Source organism: Myotis yumanensis, unplaced genomic scaffold, assembly GCF_028538775.1.
Source record: "Myotis yumanensis isolate MYYU_CA2020_CCGP unplaced genomic scaffold, mMyoYum1.0.hap1 SCAF_1, whole genome shotgun sequence".
Lineage (NCBI taxonomy): Eukaryota > Metazoa > Chordata > Mammalia > Chiroptera > Vespertilionidae > Myotis > Myotis yumanensis.
In genome coordinates, this window is record NW_027223752.1 from 205,789,998 (window position 1) to 205,807,545 (window position 17,548).

A 17,548-nucleotide genomic window follows, 5' to 3' on the forward strand; every position below is an offset into this window, starting at 1 on the left:
TGAGTTCAGCCTCCAAAACACCCTGGGACAGAGGAGATGTCGAAGACATAGGAGTTGACTGACAGCCCTCAAGGTTGTGTCCCAGGGCTCTGACAAGGGTCTTGTTTGTTGCAGGGAGAGGTCCTCCCCTTAATCATTTACTCCCATCCTCCGCAGGGAGGGGGAGGGGAAGGGGGGCGATAGGGGGCTAGCCTAGCAGCATCCTTTACTTCCCCTCCCCCATTCTTCCCAGGCTCCCCCCCTACCCATCCTTTCCTGACGCTCCCTTCCCTCCTCCCTTTCACGTTCTTCCTCCTCTTCTTGTCCTCCCGGTCCCGCCCCTCCCTCACCCCACACCGCAGGTCCGACCTGTGCACGACCTACGTGTCTCGCGCGCAGCACCCGACCGCAGGCGGAGGAGGAAGGATGGCGCTGCTGGCGATGAGCTTGGGGCTGGTGCTTCTGGCCACGCACCTGGCAGGTAACGCTCGCCAGCCAGCGTGGTCGCACCCGGCTTGTGGAGGAGTAATGAGAGGGAGTCTCGCTGGCGACTGCCTGGATCCCGGCGTCCCTGGCGTCCCTCCAAGCACCCGTTACTGGCGGTTCCTGGACCCGCTGCGGTCCTTGAGGAATGTGGGGGTGAGGGGGGTGGCTGAGGACCAGGGACCCCCTTGCTAGGACTTCATTCCCAGCTCCTTCTGGTGACACCCTGCTGTCTGCCTTTTCTCCCTTAAAGCAGATTTCTGGAGCTCAAGACAAGGCGCAGGGTTTTGGCGTACACAGTGGCCCTGCTGAACCCCAGCAGGAGATGTATGGGAATTAGGAATGGTGATCGCCAAGCGCATCGGGGTGTCTGTGGCTTATGAGAAAGGGGCTTCAGTCCAGCCGGACTCGAAGCCTTTTTTACAACGGAGTTAAGATGGTGCACCTAATGCTAAGTTGTGTGCTCATTACCCTGAGCGGCAGAGGGAAAGAATATTGTGAATTATTAGGAGCCACTTCTCTGACTTTTATTCCATAGCTCCGTAGTCCTTTCTCAAGCAAACCTATTGGGGCGGTCAGTTATGGAACCCACACCAAAAGTTCTTTGTGTGCCTGCTAAGAGAGGTGCTAGAAAAACAACGGAATATCCTTTGGAGGTGGGTGTGGGGGTCAGAGGGGATGGTTCAAGGAAGTTAAGTACTGGAGGGAAAGGAAGGTGTGCCCTAGATAGATCACAAGCTGGATTTTAAAAGCTCTTTACATCCCTAACTGTTTTTGGCTCAGTGGATAGAGCGTGGGCCTGCGGACTGAAGGGTCCCAGGTTCGATTCCTTGGTTGCGCGATTCCTTGGTTGGGGGCACATCCCCAGTAGGGGGTGTGCAGGAGGCAGCTGATCGATGTTTCTAGCTATCCCTCTCCCTTCCGGAATTGCAAGAATTGACCTTAATCACATACTTTTAAATGTCTGTTTTCTTCTTTCAGCCTCTCTGAACAATCAATTTGGTCATCCTTCAGGATATAGAACAGTAAGTAGGAAACCGCTTATACTGTTTCTAATACAGTGAAGCCCACAACAGTTTGGGTTGGGGGCTAGCTTTCAGTTTTGACCTAATACTTTTGAAACTATTGACTGCTTTAGAAATCAGAAGCTTTGCAATACAGATAAAAAAATGTAAATTTTTTGTTGAAAATAGCTCAGGTCTTGAAGGCCTCAGGCCTTTGTTTCCTTCACTACTTCCTCTAATGATTCAGAAAGTCCTTGACTTAATAGTTATGCCTTGCAGTCGACTTTTTGTACAGTACATTCTCAAATTAAATTCAGTGGAAGCAAACAAAGATCAACCGAATGAGAATAAAGAAAAGCTATTTATTCAGAACTTGCTGTAACAGGGGAATCAGCCATGCCATTTGTATTTGGCAGAGACTCAACTAAGGTGGAGGCGTGGGAAAGCTTTCTAGTGGGAGAAAGGAAGGCTTCAGGTGTGCCCTGATTCGAGGTTGTTGGCATGGGGAAGTTGGAGTGCATGGGTTGGACATGTGATTGGTTAGGAGTGCATATTTGGCTTTCTCTGATTGGTTCTAAAAGCAAATAGTGCATGGGTTGGACATGTGGTTGGTTAGGAGTGCATATTTGATTTTCTCTGATTGGTCCTAAGTTGGAAGTGGGGACAAAAATTAGGGAGGTTGTCAGTTATTAATCAAATCCTGTCCATTTGGGGCCAAAAGTTACAGAGGTTATTGTTTAGCTTCTTTTTTTGTTTGTTTGTTTTTTAAAATAATTAAATCTTTATTGTTCAGATTATTACAGTTGTTTCTCTTTTTCCCCCCCATAGCTCCTCTCTACCCGGTTCCCACCCCGCCCTCTGCCCTCCCCACCTCCCACCTCCCCCCTCCACTGTGATCATCCATAGGTGCACGATTTTTGTCCAGTCTCTTCCCGCATCCCCCTGTTTAGCTTCTTGGTCAGTCACTATAGGTAGCCATCTGACTTCTTCCAAGTCTGACTTAGAGCAGGCTGGCTTCCTGGTCTGGTTATTCTACATAATGAGTTGGTTTCCTGGGCAGGTTGCTGCAGGTTGTAGGTCATGTTTCTATTTTAATATCTGGTGTGGCATTGTCCATTTGTATATTCAGTCAATTCTCACAATGACCTTGTAAGATAGATAGATAGATATTATTTTGGATATGGGATATTGACCTGGGCTAGGTAGCTTTGAGTATTCAATTTAGATTAGACCTCTTCTAGGAAGCCTTCCCACCTTATTTTCTTTCTCCACAGTGTATATAAATGTACTTCTTTTGTGTTTCCATTCAACCTAGACTGCAATGTCATCATTATGATAGTGTAGGGCAGGAAAAATAAATATCTTCTCTACCCTTCTAAGTTCTCAGCTGGGGTCCTTATGACAAAAGACAAATTAACAAGAGAAAAACAAACACATTTATTAACATGTACATTGCACATATACATAGGAGCATGTAGAGAGAGTAACTCAAAGAGATGGCTTAGAACACTATCTTTAGCAAAGAGCAGTAAATTTGTAGCGCAAATGGCTTAAGCTTCCAAGGATGCAAACAATGAGGTAGTAAATGTATGGGAGGAAACTAATGGGGTAAGGTTTTTTTGCAGATCCCTCTGATGACATGTCTGGGCTGATAAGAGTAGAGTCTATCCAGTTAAGGAGAATTTATATCCTGCCTTTAGGCAGAAAGGGGGGAGGGTAGAGGGAGCTTCTTCTGGATTGCTGCTTTCAAAACTGCCTTTTGGTCAAAATAGTTTTTATGTCAAAGAGTCATATTTTGGAGGGAACATATTCTGGTTTCCTTCAACAGGAAATGCTAAAATACCACTCAGCATGTGCCAAGCACTGTTCTAAGTGTTTTATATGTAGTAACTCAATCTTTTAAAAGGCTATGAAGTAGGTAGGTGTCATTGTTATCCCCTTGGCCACGGTCACATGGAAATGGTGGAGCTATGGTTGCAACCCAAGCAGCTGGACTGCAGATCCAGTGTTCTTCATGACCCCATCTCAGCTTTGAATTGTAATTGCCTGTCTTCCCACCGGTAAACTGTACTCTCTACTCCTGTGATCAAAGGTGATGTCTTATTTGTTATTTAGTGCCCAATTGTCAGCCCATTAATACTTCTTGATGAGATGACTCAATTTTCTTGGGTTTGATTTTCTTTCAGAAAAATGAGGACAATCCCACCTCTTTCTCAGGGCTGGGATTAGGGTAAGGTAGATCAGGTGGCTAGAGTGCAAAATTAAGGAGGCACTCACTCTCAGGAGGCAAATACCACAGGACCCTGCTCTCTTTGTACAGGATTATTAAAAGGATGAATCATGCAAGAGACCTTTGTTTTTTCTTCCCGGTTTCCATTGCCACTGCTCCAGTTTATGGCCCTTATTATCTCTTACCCAGACTAGCATAATAGCCCTCCAGGCGATTTCCTTCAATCTTTAGTATCTCTACTTTCCTGCTCCTGCTACATACTGCTGCTGCAATGACTCTTCAGAATCCTTCCTCTGAGTACAGCATGTCTCTGCAAAATCTAGCGACTTCCCAGCTACCATAGAGAATGTTTTATGTCCTTACTTCAGCCTCCGTTTCTACCTGTACCTTTCTACGCTTTCCCATAGCTTATGCCCTTCTATTCTTATGCTAGTGCCACACTGTTTTAATAACGGTAGCTTCATAGTAAGTTTTGAAATGGTGAAGTGTGAATCCTCCAACTTTTTCTTCACGCTTGTTTCAGCTTTTCTGGGCCTCTTGCATTTCTATTTAAATTTTAAGATCAGTTTGCCAATTTCTCCTGAAAAAAAAAAAAAAAGGCATTTGAGATCTTGATAGGGATTGTATTGAACCTGGAGATCAATTTGGGGATTATTGCTGTCTTAAGACAGTTAAGTCTTTTGATCCACGAATATCATGAATATGGGATGTCTTTTCATTTACTTAGGTCTTTAATTTCTTTCAATAACATTTTGTAGTTTTCAGTGTATAATTCTTAACTTTTATTATTATTCTTTTTTGGTTAATTCTCACCTGAAGATATTCTTCCATTGATGTTTAGAGAGAGTGGAGGGAAGGAGGAGAGACAGAGAGGGGGAAATGTCAATGTGAGAGAGACACATCAATTGGTTGTCTCCCCTATGTGCCCCAACCAGGGCCAGGGATCAAGCATGCAACTGAGGTATGTGCCCTTGACTGGAACTGAACCTTGGACCCTTTGGTCCACGGGCCGATGTTCTATTCAGTGAGCCAAACTAGCTAGGGCAATTCTTAACTTCTCTTGTTAAATTTCTCTTATAAATTTCTTATAACACCTATCTTAAAATCTTAGAGTATTCATTTATTGAATGAATAAATATGGGAATATATTTGTTAAAGTATATAAGGACCTTTCTGAGGAAAAGCTTCAGAGTGTAAAGCTCAGAGAATTACTTAAAAGCATATCACATCCTTCTATAAAAATGAAAAGGATTCGGAGGAATAAGTAAGTTTGCCAGGTGGCCTTCTTCCAGACAGAGAGACTTCTGAAGCTCTGAGGAACTGTCTGCCAGGGGCGACTTCCTACAGTTGGCTTCTTGTGGGGTATAATTTAGAGCCTCCCTAGATGATAAACCTAGTCTGAGCGCCACCACCCCCCCCCCCCCCCGGTTTGGCACAAATTTGGGTAAATGAATAAAAGTAAGGGTTTATTGGGAATACTTTATTAATGAAATTATTTGACCTCATTGATAAGGGTGAAAAGTGATTGCTCATACAGCCTTAGACCTCAGATCAGAGAAAATCCAGGAAGTGAGTAACCCCAATGTCATAGTTACATGGTAGGTATCCAAACATAGCTTTGAAGTCAGGAGACTCAGACAGACCTGAAACAGACTGGCACCCAACATTGCCTGCCAGCTGGGCAGGTTCCTCAAAGACAGCCGTGGGCAAACTACGGCCTGCGGGCCGGATCTGGCCCATTTGAAATGAATAAAACTAAAAAAAAAAAAAAGACCGTACCCTTTTATGTAACGATGTTTACTTTGAATTTATATTAGTTCACACAAACACTCCATCCATGCTTTTGTTCCGGCCCTCCGGTCCAGTTTAAGAACCCATTGTGGCCCTCGAGTCAAAAAGTTTGCCCACCCCTGCTCAAAGATCTGAAGGACATCAAAAGTCATATATTAGTCATTCTTTGAGATGAAAGCATTTGAAAACTCTTCTCAAATATAACAAAAACCTGAGTTTCAGGCATAGATTAATTTTGGTTCGCTAGCTGTTTACCTGGTCATCTCTGAGAGAGTAGGACATAGCAAGACCTGTCTTAATTATAAAGGGGAGGCAGGAAAGGTAGCACAAGGAGTTCCCTGAAACTGTGAGTGGAATTGTGTGTCTTTGTGCATTTTCCTTAGCTTTCATCAAGTAGAGCAGACTGAATGTCAAGATGACTGGGAGCAGTGGTTCCTAAATCCAGTCCTAGCTGAATCAGAATTCAAGGACCTCTAGACACACAGATTCTACCCCTGGAGATTCAGATTGGGTAGGTCTGGGGTGAGGCCCCAAATCTGTATTTTTAACCAGCTTCCAAGGTGACATGCACATACAGCCCTCTGTGGATCCACCTCGGGCTACTTGTCAAGGGTATAAAAGCTCATTCAAATACCCTCCACTTAATTACCTCACAAACAAATGACCCTTTCCTTTCTCTCTGAACAATTCCCACAGCATATCGACCACTCTAGTAATAAAGTAGACTTTATTTCCCACAGTGGAATTGTAGTACCAAGACTCAAATGTGTGTGTTCACAAGCCTGATAGGCCAGTCGCCAGTTTTATTTTACTTAAAAATGTACAGAAAATATTAACATGAATGTAAAGAAACAAAGTTGTCGTCCATATGAGAACTGTGTTGAATGCTTTTGAAAGACTTGCTAAAAGACAAATTGTTAAAAAAAATTGCTGTTGAATTATGTGTAGATAAAACAACAGTAAATTTTTTTTTAAATTGTATAGTATGTTGTTTTTACAAGTGTCTTTAAATTCTCACTGTATTTTAAAACAGTAGTTCTCAACTGGGGGTGGTTTTGCCTCCAGAAGACACTTAGACTGTCATTTGACTGGTGGAGAGAGAACGGGGATGCTACTAAACATCCTACAAGACCAAAGACAGCCTCCCACAGGAAAGAATTATCTGGTCTTAAATGTGAATAGGGGTTGAGAAGTCCTGTTTTAAAGAAACCAAAGCAGGAAATTCTAGGTGGTTTATTTATGAGTTTTACAGTGATAATCCACAGAATTCTACTTGGTTGAAACATTCGAAGGAAAGGTCTTATCTCTTGTATTAAGATTAGATTCAACTATACCTAACGAGGACTTAAAATAACAGTGCCCGTTGCTGCCCTCCTGAAATGTGGCCTTTGTCCTCCTGGCCCAAAGGTGAGTGCTCCGTGTGCCCAGCAGCAGGATGGAGGAACAGACAAAGAAGAATCCAAATTGTGGGGAGAAGCAGAAGACAGGTGACAGCTTTTTAAAAATACTAAGGCTCCCAGAAGCTACTGCACAATAATTCCACAAATTATTGGCCTAACCTTAATCATAGGATCCCACCTAGCATTATAGATGACCAAATACATTACTTATTCATTGTCTTACATGAAAAGATGGGCAGTTTTATGGAAATTAAGGAGAAAATAAACAAATGGAACTACATCAAAATAAAAAGCTTTTGCACAGCAAAAGAAACCATCAACAAAACAACAAGAGAGCCCATTGCATGGGAGAACATATTTGCCAATGTTATATCCGATAAGGGTTTAAACTCCAACATTTACAGGGAACTCATACAACTTAACAGAAGGAAGATAAATAACCCAATCAAAAAATGGGCAAAGGACCTAAATAGACACTTTTCAAAAGTGGACATACAGAAGGCCAAGAGACATATGAAAAAATGCTCAGAGTCACTAATCATTGAGAGATGCAAATCAAAATGACAATGAGGTACCATCTCACACCTGTCAGAATGGCTATCATTAACAAACCAACAAACAACAAGTGCTGGCGAGGGTGTGGAGAAAAAGGAACCCTCCTGCACTGCTGGTGGGAATGCAGACTGGTGTAGCCACTATGGAAGACAGTATGGTGTTTCCTCAAAAAGTTAAACATGGAACTCCCATTTGACCCAGTGATCCCACATCTAGGACTATATCCCAAGAAATCAGAAACACCAATCAGAAAGGATATATGCACTCCTATGTTCATAGTAGCACAATTTACAGTAGCTAAGATTTTGAAACAGCCTAAGTGCCCATCAATAGATGAGTGGATTCAAAAATTGTGGTACATCTACACAATGGAATACTACGCTGCAGTAAAAAAGAAGGAATTTTTACCATTCACAACAGCGTGGATGGGCCTGGAGAGCATTATGCTAAGTGAAATAAGCCAGCTGGAGAAAGATAAATATCACAGGATCTCATTTGTGGAATATAATGAACAACATAAACTGATGAACAAAAATAGATCCAGAGACAGAGAAACATCGAACAGACTGTCAAACCTCAGAGGGAAGGCAGGGGCAGTTGGAGGGGTGGGGTGGGGGGCGGGTAAGAGATCAACCAAAAGACTTGCATGCATATAAGTATAACCAATGGACACAGATAATAGGGGGGTGAGGACATGTGCTTGGGGGTTGGGGGTGGGCGGGGAGAGGTCAATGAGGGGAAAAAAGAGACATCTGTAATACTTTAAACAATAAAGAATTTAAATTAAAAAAAAAAAGATGGGCAGTTTTATTTCCACTTATGTTTTAGGATAAAATGTTTAGAGTATGTATTATTTTTTAATCATTGTTTCTTTGTTTTAATTTACTTTTTCAATCAAATGATCAACTACTACTTTTCCCAATCTCATTGGATAGGAGGGTATCTTCTCTGCCTTTGAGAGCAGCCCTAGACGGCATCATCTTAGTGAGCCTGGTGCGGCAAGAACACATCATGCTCTAGATGAAGCGTGGCGTGCTGAGCAGAGGATGGCAAGGGCCAACAAGACCTCTTGCCTTTAGAGTCTGGCCCATCGCCAGCGCTGCTTCCGTCTTTATAAATCCAGATTATATCAATAGAAAGATCCATTTCATTTATTCAGATAGTTAAAACGGGTGGCTTCTTTTATTCTGAAGGCGGAAAGGTGAATACCATTTACCAAAACAAATAAAATTCCTTAAGTTTTGGGGAGCAAGAAGTTATATGTGGATTTTTGACTGTATGTGAGGTTTGTGCCCTTAACCCCCTTGCATTGTCAACTCTCTCTCTCTCTCTCTCTCTCTCTCTCTCTCTCTTTCTCTCTCTCTCTCTCTCTCTCTCTCTATATATATATATATATCAGAAACACAGCAGGCCATATATTTAACCTTTTGTTAAAGTGGAACTCTGCGCACCATAGTCTTATCACGGTGACTAGTTCCAGTCCTGGCCTTGCTGGACACTAGTGACTAAGAACAAGACAGAGTATCTTTCTGGCCTCAGTTCCATCAAATCAGAGGCTTGAGTTCCATGACCCCATATCAGTTTCTTCAGGCTGCTGTGATAACATACTATGGACGGGGGTGGTTTAAACAACAGAAATTGATTGTCTCATAGTTCTGGAGGCTAGAAGTCCAAAGTCAAGGTGTTGGCAGGGTTGGTTCCTTCTAAGGGCTGTGAGGGGGAATCCGTTCCATGCCTCTCTCCCAGTACCTGGCAGCCTCAGCCATTCCTTTGCTTGTAAATGGTGTTCTCAGTCTTCATGTAATTTTCCCTTAGTGCGTGACTCTGTCCAAATTTTCCCTTTTTATAAGGGCATCGGTCATATTGAATTGGGACCCACTGTAATAGCCTTGTTTTAAACTGATTATTGTATAAAGGCCCTATTTCCAAAAAAGATCACATTCTGAGGTCCTGGAGGTTAGGATTTTAGCATATCTTGTTGGGGAGGCCACAATTCAATCCATAACAACCCTTAAGGTCTCATTCTGAACCTGTTGCTTTCTTTCTTTCTTTCTTTTTTTTTTTTTTTAATAGTTTATTGATTTTTTTTAGAGAGAGAGGAAGGGAGAAGAGAGAAGCATAACATCCATCAGGCTGCCTCCTGTACGCTCCTCATTGGGGATCGAGACCTCAACCCGGGCATGTGCTATAATCAGGAATCAAATCAGCCACCTATCAATGCAGGGGATGACGCACAACTGAGCCACACCGGCCAGGGCATGCTGCTTTCTTCAGTCCTGGTGGTTAAAGGCCAGTATCTTAAAAAGTCCAGACTAAAAGATTAGCTTCCTGAGTGTGTCTCAGCATTATGCCAAGGGATTAAGGTGCCTGTAATAGAATATTCACACGGAAATAGTAGTGAAGTACTAATTAGGCGGCTAGAGGATAATAAAGTAGGCATGGTGGCATGCCTTGGGCTTCCATTTAAAAATCAGCCAACTTAACCTTTTCTTATTTACATTGGTATTGAACCAGTGTTTTAACATTGCATCTGATTTTTGCATTAGAAAAACCATTTTTTTTGTTGTGTGTGTAAAATAGATTTTTCTAGGGTGTTTCTAGGAAATCTAGGTGTTTCAAGTGGCTCTCTAATTTCTGTTCTCCTTTCTCTTTTCTAGCCAAACTGTAATCAATATAGATTACCAGGATGTCCCAGAGACTTTAACCCTGTATGTGGAAGCGACATGTCCACTTATGCCAACGAGTGTACTCTGTGCATGAAAATCAGGTAACATATTTTTACAGTGTAGAATGGCCACAGTTTCTTTTGTCCTTGAATTTTGATTACTTACGAAGTAGTGGCTCCTTTCTTGGATATAAGAATCACCTGCAACATAAGTAGTTCTGTTTTCACACTGACATTTAAAAATATACCAGAATCCTTCAGTGCATTGTATAGATTGAAGTTGGGGAATGACATGTGCAACTGTAGACTGGATAATCGAGTTATGTTACTATCCATGGATGGGTGATTTTCCAAAATTAAGAGTATATTTAATAGTTAAACTCTGTGGAATATTAAATGTTCTTTTGAATTCAGAGGGCATGTGCTGGTGACCTGTGTAACCTGCAGCATTAGTTGGGCAATAGATGTTAATAACTTTACCTAGAGAATGCCAAATCTTAAATGTATTATGCCTGGCTGAGGGACTGTGACTCTTCTCAGGTATGCTGCTTTGCATTTCAGGGCTCCATTCTCTGACCTCAGTCTTCAGTGAGCTTCCTAGGCAGTGATGGCAAACCTATGACACGCGAACTCATTTTTTTGGTTGATTTTTTTTTTTTTGTTAAATGGCATTTAGATATATAAAATAAATATCAAAAATATAAGTCTTTGTTTTACTATGGTTGCAAATATCAAATAATTTCTATATGTGACACGGCACCAGAGTAAAGTTAGGATTTTTCAAAATGCTAACACGCCGAGCTCAAAAGGTTCGTCATCACTGTTCCTAGGTCTTCTCAGAGTGGTTCTTTGGGGTTAGTGCCTTGTACCGTATGGGTAGAGAAGAAAATGACAGAGTTGGGGCTTTCACCCTCATTGTTTTTTTCATTTAGCTTTAAAAATGATTACATAGATATTGCCCAAGAAGGACTGTAATATACAAAGTCATAGGACTTTTTTTAAAGATATGTTTTTACTGGAGGCCAGGTGCATGAAAATCGTGCACTGGAGGGGGGAGGTCTCAGCCCGACCTGCGCCCTTTTGCAGTCCGGCAGACCTCAGGGGAAGTCCGACTGATGGCTTAGGCCCATTCCCCACTTAAGCCACCAGTCGGACATCCTTATCGCTGCCACGGAGGCAGGAGAGGCTCCCGCCACCACTGCTGCGCTTGCCAGCCGTGAGCCTGGCTCAGGGCTTCTGGCTGAGCAACATTCCCTCGTGGGAGCACACTGACCACCAGGGGGCAGCTCCTGTGTTGAGCATCTGCCCCCGGTGGTCAGTGCACATTATAGCGACTGGTCATTCTGCTGTTTGGTCGATTTGCATATTAGCCCTTTATTATATAGGATTGATTTTTAGAGAGAGAGTAAGGGAGAGGGATAGAGAGATAGAAACATTGATGAGAGAGAAACATCATCGATCAACTGCCTCCTGCACACCCCCTATTAAGAATTGAGGCCACAACCCAGTATCCTGACCGGGAATCGAACCAGTGACCTCTTGGTTCCTGAGTCGATGTCCAACTGCTGAGCCATACTGAACAGGCTGACATGGGTCTTTTTAATATAAGTACTGGGACAGTGTCAGTATGCTAGGTAATAAATGTGTTTTTATGGTTGTTCAATTTGCAGGGAAGATGGTCATGATATAAAAATAATCCGAAATGGACCGTGCTGAAGGAGCATTTTACAGAAGAGAAATTGGAGAAACCACCTTCAACTACACACTAGATGAACTGCATTTTCTCTTTTTCTCTTTTCCTATGTTTCTTTGCATGAGATTTGTTAACTCACGTTTTCCAAGAGGAGATGTGGAAGACAACCATGTGCAGTAACTGATGATTAAAGCAAAAAACAAAACAAAACAAAATCGTTGTTTCTTGGCTTTTGCCCCTTGAGTCAAGCTTATTGCTCAGGTGGCTTGTGCATTGCTTTATTTAGTTGGAATAAAGTCAGCATTGTTCAATTATTGCTGTTCTCTATTGACTACCCATTCTCACTCAGCAGCAGCCTCTGGGTGGCTCATTTCCTCTCAAGAAAAGGTGAATTTCACGATGGGAGAAGTGGAGTCATTGCTGAGAGGCAAGATTAATTTTAGTTCACCATCTCCCTGCATCATGGGTAGGGATATGTAACTAGCACAGTGTTCTGCACATGGCAAATAACGGAAATACATGGAGCTGACTGTAACCTGAGCTGGTAAAGTCAAAGAATTATGCAAGTAAAAATGTATGCCCTGGTGGGTTTGGCTCAGTGGATAGAGCATTGACCTGAGGACTGAAGGGTCCTGGGTTAAAATCCAGTCAAGGGCATGTCCCTGGGTTGCAGGCTCAATCCCTGGTCCCAGTTGGGGTGCTTGCGGGAGACAACCAATTGATGTGTCTCTCTCACATCGATGTTTCTCTCTCTGTCTCCCTCCCTCCCTCCTTCCCTCCCTCCCACTCTCTCTAAAAAATCAATGGGAAAATATCCTTAGGTGAGGATAAAAGTTTTAAAATATTTACTAGATTCAATAACTCCTTTAAAAATATATATTAATCTTAGAGAGGAAGGGAGAGGGAGAGAGAGAGAGAAACATCAATGATGAGAGAATCATTGATTGGCTGCCTCCTGCAGGCCCCCTACTGGGGATCAAGCCTGTAACCCCAGCACGTGCCCTGATGGGGAATTGAACCATGACCTCCTGGTTCATAGATCAATGCTCAACCACTGAGCCATGCCAGCCAGGCTCAATAACTCCTTTCAAAACAGTTTTCCTTCCTTGTCAATGCAGATGTTTGGCTTGTCTTCCTTTTAGAGCAGCGTTTAACCCCAGGGTGACTTGCCCCCAACGGACATTTGGCAGTATGTGTAGAGGCATTTTTGGTGTCACATCTGGAGGGTGGATGCTACTGGTAGGTAGTGGGTAGAGGCACCGATGCTGCCAAACATCCTACAATGCACAGGACTACTCCAAACAACAAACTTTTCTAAAATGTTGAAGTTGAGACACCCTGTTTTAGAGCTTGATGCAACATAAAGAATAAACAAAACAATAATAAAAGTGACCAGGGATTAATTTAGAATAATAATGTGGTCCAGGTAGAGGGTTTTGAATCAAGTCCTGTTTTTAAGTGTATGATTATAGTACCAGGAAACCATGAGGCATGAGGTAAGAGGTGTCTGGGAGAGTGTGCAGTGGAAACAATATGGCTTCCTGGGGTCACCTAAACCTGAGTTCGAATTCTGACTCCAACACTTACTTGTACTTCAGTTTTCTTCTCTGGAAACTGGGGGTAATGCTCAATTTATGGAGCTGCTGTGAGGAAACTGCTTTGCACAGTGCTTGGCACATAGAAACCACTGTAATAGTAGTTACTGTGGTTTTAAGCACCCTTCTTAGAAAGAAGTTGACCAACTTGCCCAAGGTTATAGAACACATTTGAAGTAGCCTGGTCTAGAAGCCTGGGTCTCCAGGCTCCCAGACCTTTGTTCTCACATGGAATAGAGGCAATGAAGCAGGAAGTTGTACAACATAAGTGTGCCAAATTAATGTCCTGTAATTTTTTTTATTTTTCAATTAAATTATAGTTTTCTTTCAATATTATTTTGTATTGGTTTCAGGTTCCTATAGTTATGTTTGGTCTAAAAGTTTTATAAAAGTAGGATAAGCTTTTTGGAAAATTAAAAAATACATAGAAATATAAAAATAAAAAGTGAAACTCTTGCCTATCCTAGCCTCCAGAGGTAAGCAATATTAACCTTTTTGCTCTCCCTAAGATATGTGTCTATATAAAATCTCTCTCTCTCTCTCTCTCTCTCTCTCTCTCTCTCACACACACACACACACACACACACACACACCTGTCTTGTAAACTTGCTTTTCTCCCTCTGTTTGGGTTTTCACATCAATGGATGTACTTTCTTCTCTTTAAAAACAACTTATTATTATTGCTAGAGGCCCAGTGCATGAAATTCATGCACTGGGGGGGGGAGGGGGAGGAGGTGTTCCTCAGCCCAGCTTGCACCCTCTCCAATCTGGGACCCCTCAGGGAATGTCCCACAGGGATTGGGCCTAAACCAGCAGTCAGACATCCCTCTCACAATCCAGGACTGCTGGCTCCCAACTGCCCTCCCCAGCAGGCCTGGTCACCCCCAACTGCTCTCCCCTGCTGACCTGATCACCCCCAACTGCCCTCCCCTGCCAGCCATCTTGTGGTCACATGGGGGCGGCCATCTTGTGCAAGGGCATGGTGGTCAATTTGCATATTACCTCTTTATTATATAGGATGCCATAAGTTACCCAGTCTCTGTTATCTATATTTGGATTGTTAGGGTTTTCTTGGTTGAAAGTAGGAAAATCCCAAGTCAAATTAGTCTAAGCTAAAGGGAGAGTCAATTGTTTCTTGGATATAGCAGAGTAACTAAGCACATGTCCCAAAGTCACATATATGCATTAATTGAGCAAGTTATGATCTGACTCAGTTTCCGCATCTGTAAAGTGAGGATGATGATAGTACCTATTTCATAGGGATCTTGTGAGGAGTAACTGAAATAACAGGTGTAAGGTGCTTAGAACACTTGAAATGTAGGCTTTATTATAGAAAACACTACCTTAAAAAAATAACTTGCCTTTTTTACTTATCCCTGACCCTATACGAATATATCATGGATAGCTTTACATGTCAGTGCATACAGATCTATTTTATTTGAAAAGTGACTGCATTGTATTCTATTATATAAACATAACATAATTTATTTATGCAATTTCTTAGTGATAGACATTTAGGTTATTTCTCATTTTTCACTATCACAAATTATGTTGCAATAACATCTTTGTACACATATTCTTTATTTGTGCAAACATTCTGTAGTATAAATTCATAAGTTGGAAGTACTTGGTTAAGAAATAAACATATCTAAAGTGTTGAAAAGGACTACAAAACATTTCTTTCTGAAAATTTATGTGCTCTCCATTTATGTACTCTCTGTGGTAAATGAGTGCCTGGTCTTTTCACCACCATTGCTGTGTAGTACAGACAGAGCTGTCCTGAATTTTCTCAGTCAGAGTTGTATGACAAATTCAGATTTGTGTCCATCCTTTACTGAAGAATTCCATTTTTCCTCCTCTCTCCAAAATATTCTCATTATAAAAGTGATATGTAGTAATTATAATCACCCAAAGTAAACGGTGAAAAGAATATTCCAATGGTCTATGGAGATTTCTAGAACAGAAGCTCCCAGAGGATAGAGATCTTGCCAGTCTTGCAGTCTTGCTCATCATGGCATCTCCCATGCCTGGGACCGTGCTTAGCCCAGTGCATATTTGTGGATTGCAGGAATGCCCAGAAGGCCTCTTAAGATAATGACAATAAAACCACTATCTTCCCTGACTTTCCTTCCTACCCCAAGACAGACAAACTAACTAAGACACAACCCACACACCACAAGGGAAATAAGGTTTTGACTCTTTCCCAACAGTGAATTTCATTTTTTTTCTTTGTTACTCTGAAAAAGAGAACAATACTGAATGGCTAGGTGATCTTAAACAACTCTAGGAGCATACCTTATACTGGGTTTAGACTTTTTATTAAGTATCCACTCAGCTCCTCCTATAATATCCAGATCTAAGCCTTTGTTCCTATATTTTCCATATTTGGGGTGGGGGGCAGCATATCTACACAACACTTAGAGATAGGACTAATTTCATTTGAGAGCAGTTGCCAATAACTGCAATGTTTAGACTACCCAATTTCCTAACTCCCACATCTTTAGGGCGGGAAGCTTTATTTTTCTGTCTTGAAAATGAGATGTTCAATTTAATGTGTCGAATAGTTGCATTCATTACAGTATTCTTAGTCCACAGATTTGAAATTACAGCCAAATTTTATGAGGTTCTATGCTCTTAAGTACTATCCTTTATGTTTTATATTTTTTCCAAGAAAAAGACAACTTTGTTTCTTAGTTCTCTAGCAAATTCAAACTTAATTTTCCTGTTGTGGAGAAGAGATCATGTTTACATGACATTTATGATAAAATTAGATTTCATAGTTCTTGTGGCTTTTTTTCTGACTCCCAGTAAAACTAGGTTTCCTTATATGGAGAGAGAGAAAAATTAGGGAGGAAATACATCAAGACACTAACAAAATTAAATAATTGTACACAAATTTTCCTTCAAGAACTATACATTATTTTGATAATTATAATGAACTATACCTTTATAGAAATCGGTGGGAAGAAAAGTTATCATTCAAAAAGCCATGAGATGGAAAGGAAATCTTACTTGCACCAATAAATCTAAGAGCCAGAAATAGCCCACTAACGTTCTTCCCGGTCATGGACTAATTCATAGCCAGCTCTGAGACACAAGGGGGCAGTGGCTCCCCGGGAACTTGGGCTGCCAGCTGCTCAAACAGCTCAGTCTGAAGCCAGCTAAGTGATGCGCCTCTAATTTGTCGGCACTGTCCCAAACCTTCGAGAGTCCCATTTCACTTGCAAAATGCTTCTTAAATAAAGGCGCCTATGCTTTGATTCTTGGAAGACATCATTTCTATGAATGCAGCGGAATGAATGGTCCAGCTGGAGTTCATGTGGGGTAAAGGATCTAGGTCAGTGGTCGGCAAACTCATTAGTCAACAGAGCCAAATATCAACAGTACAACAATTGAAATTTCTTTTGAGAGCCAAATTTTTTAAACATAAACTATATAGGTAGGTACATTGTTATTAACTTAATTAGGGTACTCCTAAGGCTTAGGAAGAGCCACACTCAAGGGGCCAAAGACCCGCATGTGGCTCGCGAGCCGCAGTTTGCCCACCACTGATCTAGGTGAAAAGATGGGAAATGAAGAAACAGAAACAGTTTGACCCTCTGCAGTGGAGTTGGTAAACGCTCTTTGGTTGTGGGTGGAAAAGGGGGAGTTTGAAAAGCTGCCAGAGGAGGAGGGTCCCAGCTTTGCTGACCTGAGCACACAGCTCTGATGCAGGGACCAGCGGCCACAGGAGAGAACGCTTCTCTGTAGCGGGCAAGTTCATGAGGAAGCTTCCAACTTTCCGTCTCTAGATTCTCCCCTCTGTTTCGTTGCCTTTCACCCTAAAACTTCTGCACTTGTGAATATATGCATTACTTCAGACAATGCATGGTATCCAATATTTGCTTGGCTACTTACAGTTTAAAAAGTTCTTTTATACTTTACAAAGCACTTTCATGTATATTTTTTATCCATAACTTTAAATACTTTGACCTTTGACCTCCACTTTAATGACCGTCATTACTGAAAATAAGAATTCCACCATAGAGACCAAATGGAACCAAGTGCCAAAGACATGGCATTGGCCTGGCAACATGGACCAAGCAGCTGGTTCAGGGTCCTGACGTGGGCAGAATGGAAGTTGTAGAATCTCAGTTATCCAGCTCAGCAATGA

General features: G+C 41.9%; 1 protein-coding gene across 2 annotated transcripts; it reads left to right on the top strand.

Annotated features, from left to right (window-relative positions):
* The first annotated feature begins 347 nt into the window (after nt 1-347).
* On the top strand, nt 348-12,096 carry SPINK2 (serine peptidase inhibitor Kazal type 2). 2 transcript variants are annotated; one of them, XM_070410277.1, is made up of 5 exons: nt 348-460; nt 1,444-1,487; nt 6,895-6,974; nt 10,100-10,209; nt 11,778-12,096. In XM_070410277.1, exons 1-4 carry the CDS (start codon nt 406-408, stop codon nt 10,200-10,202), a joined length of 282 nt encoding a protein of 93 aa, XP_070266378.1. In that variant the 5' UTR covers nt 348-405; the 3' UTR covers nt 10,203-10,209; nt 11,778-12,096. The 2 variants fall into 2 exon arrangements, with proteins under 2 accessions (XP_070266378.1, XP_070266388.1); XM_070410287.1 differs by lacking the exon at nt 6,895-6,974.
* The last annotated feature ends 5,452 nt before the right edge of the window (nt 12,097-17,548 follow it).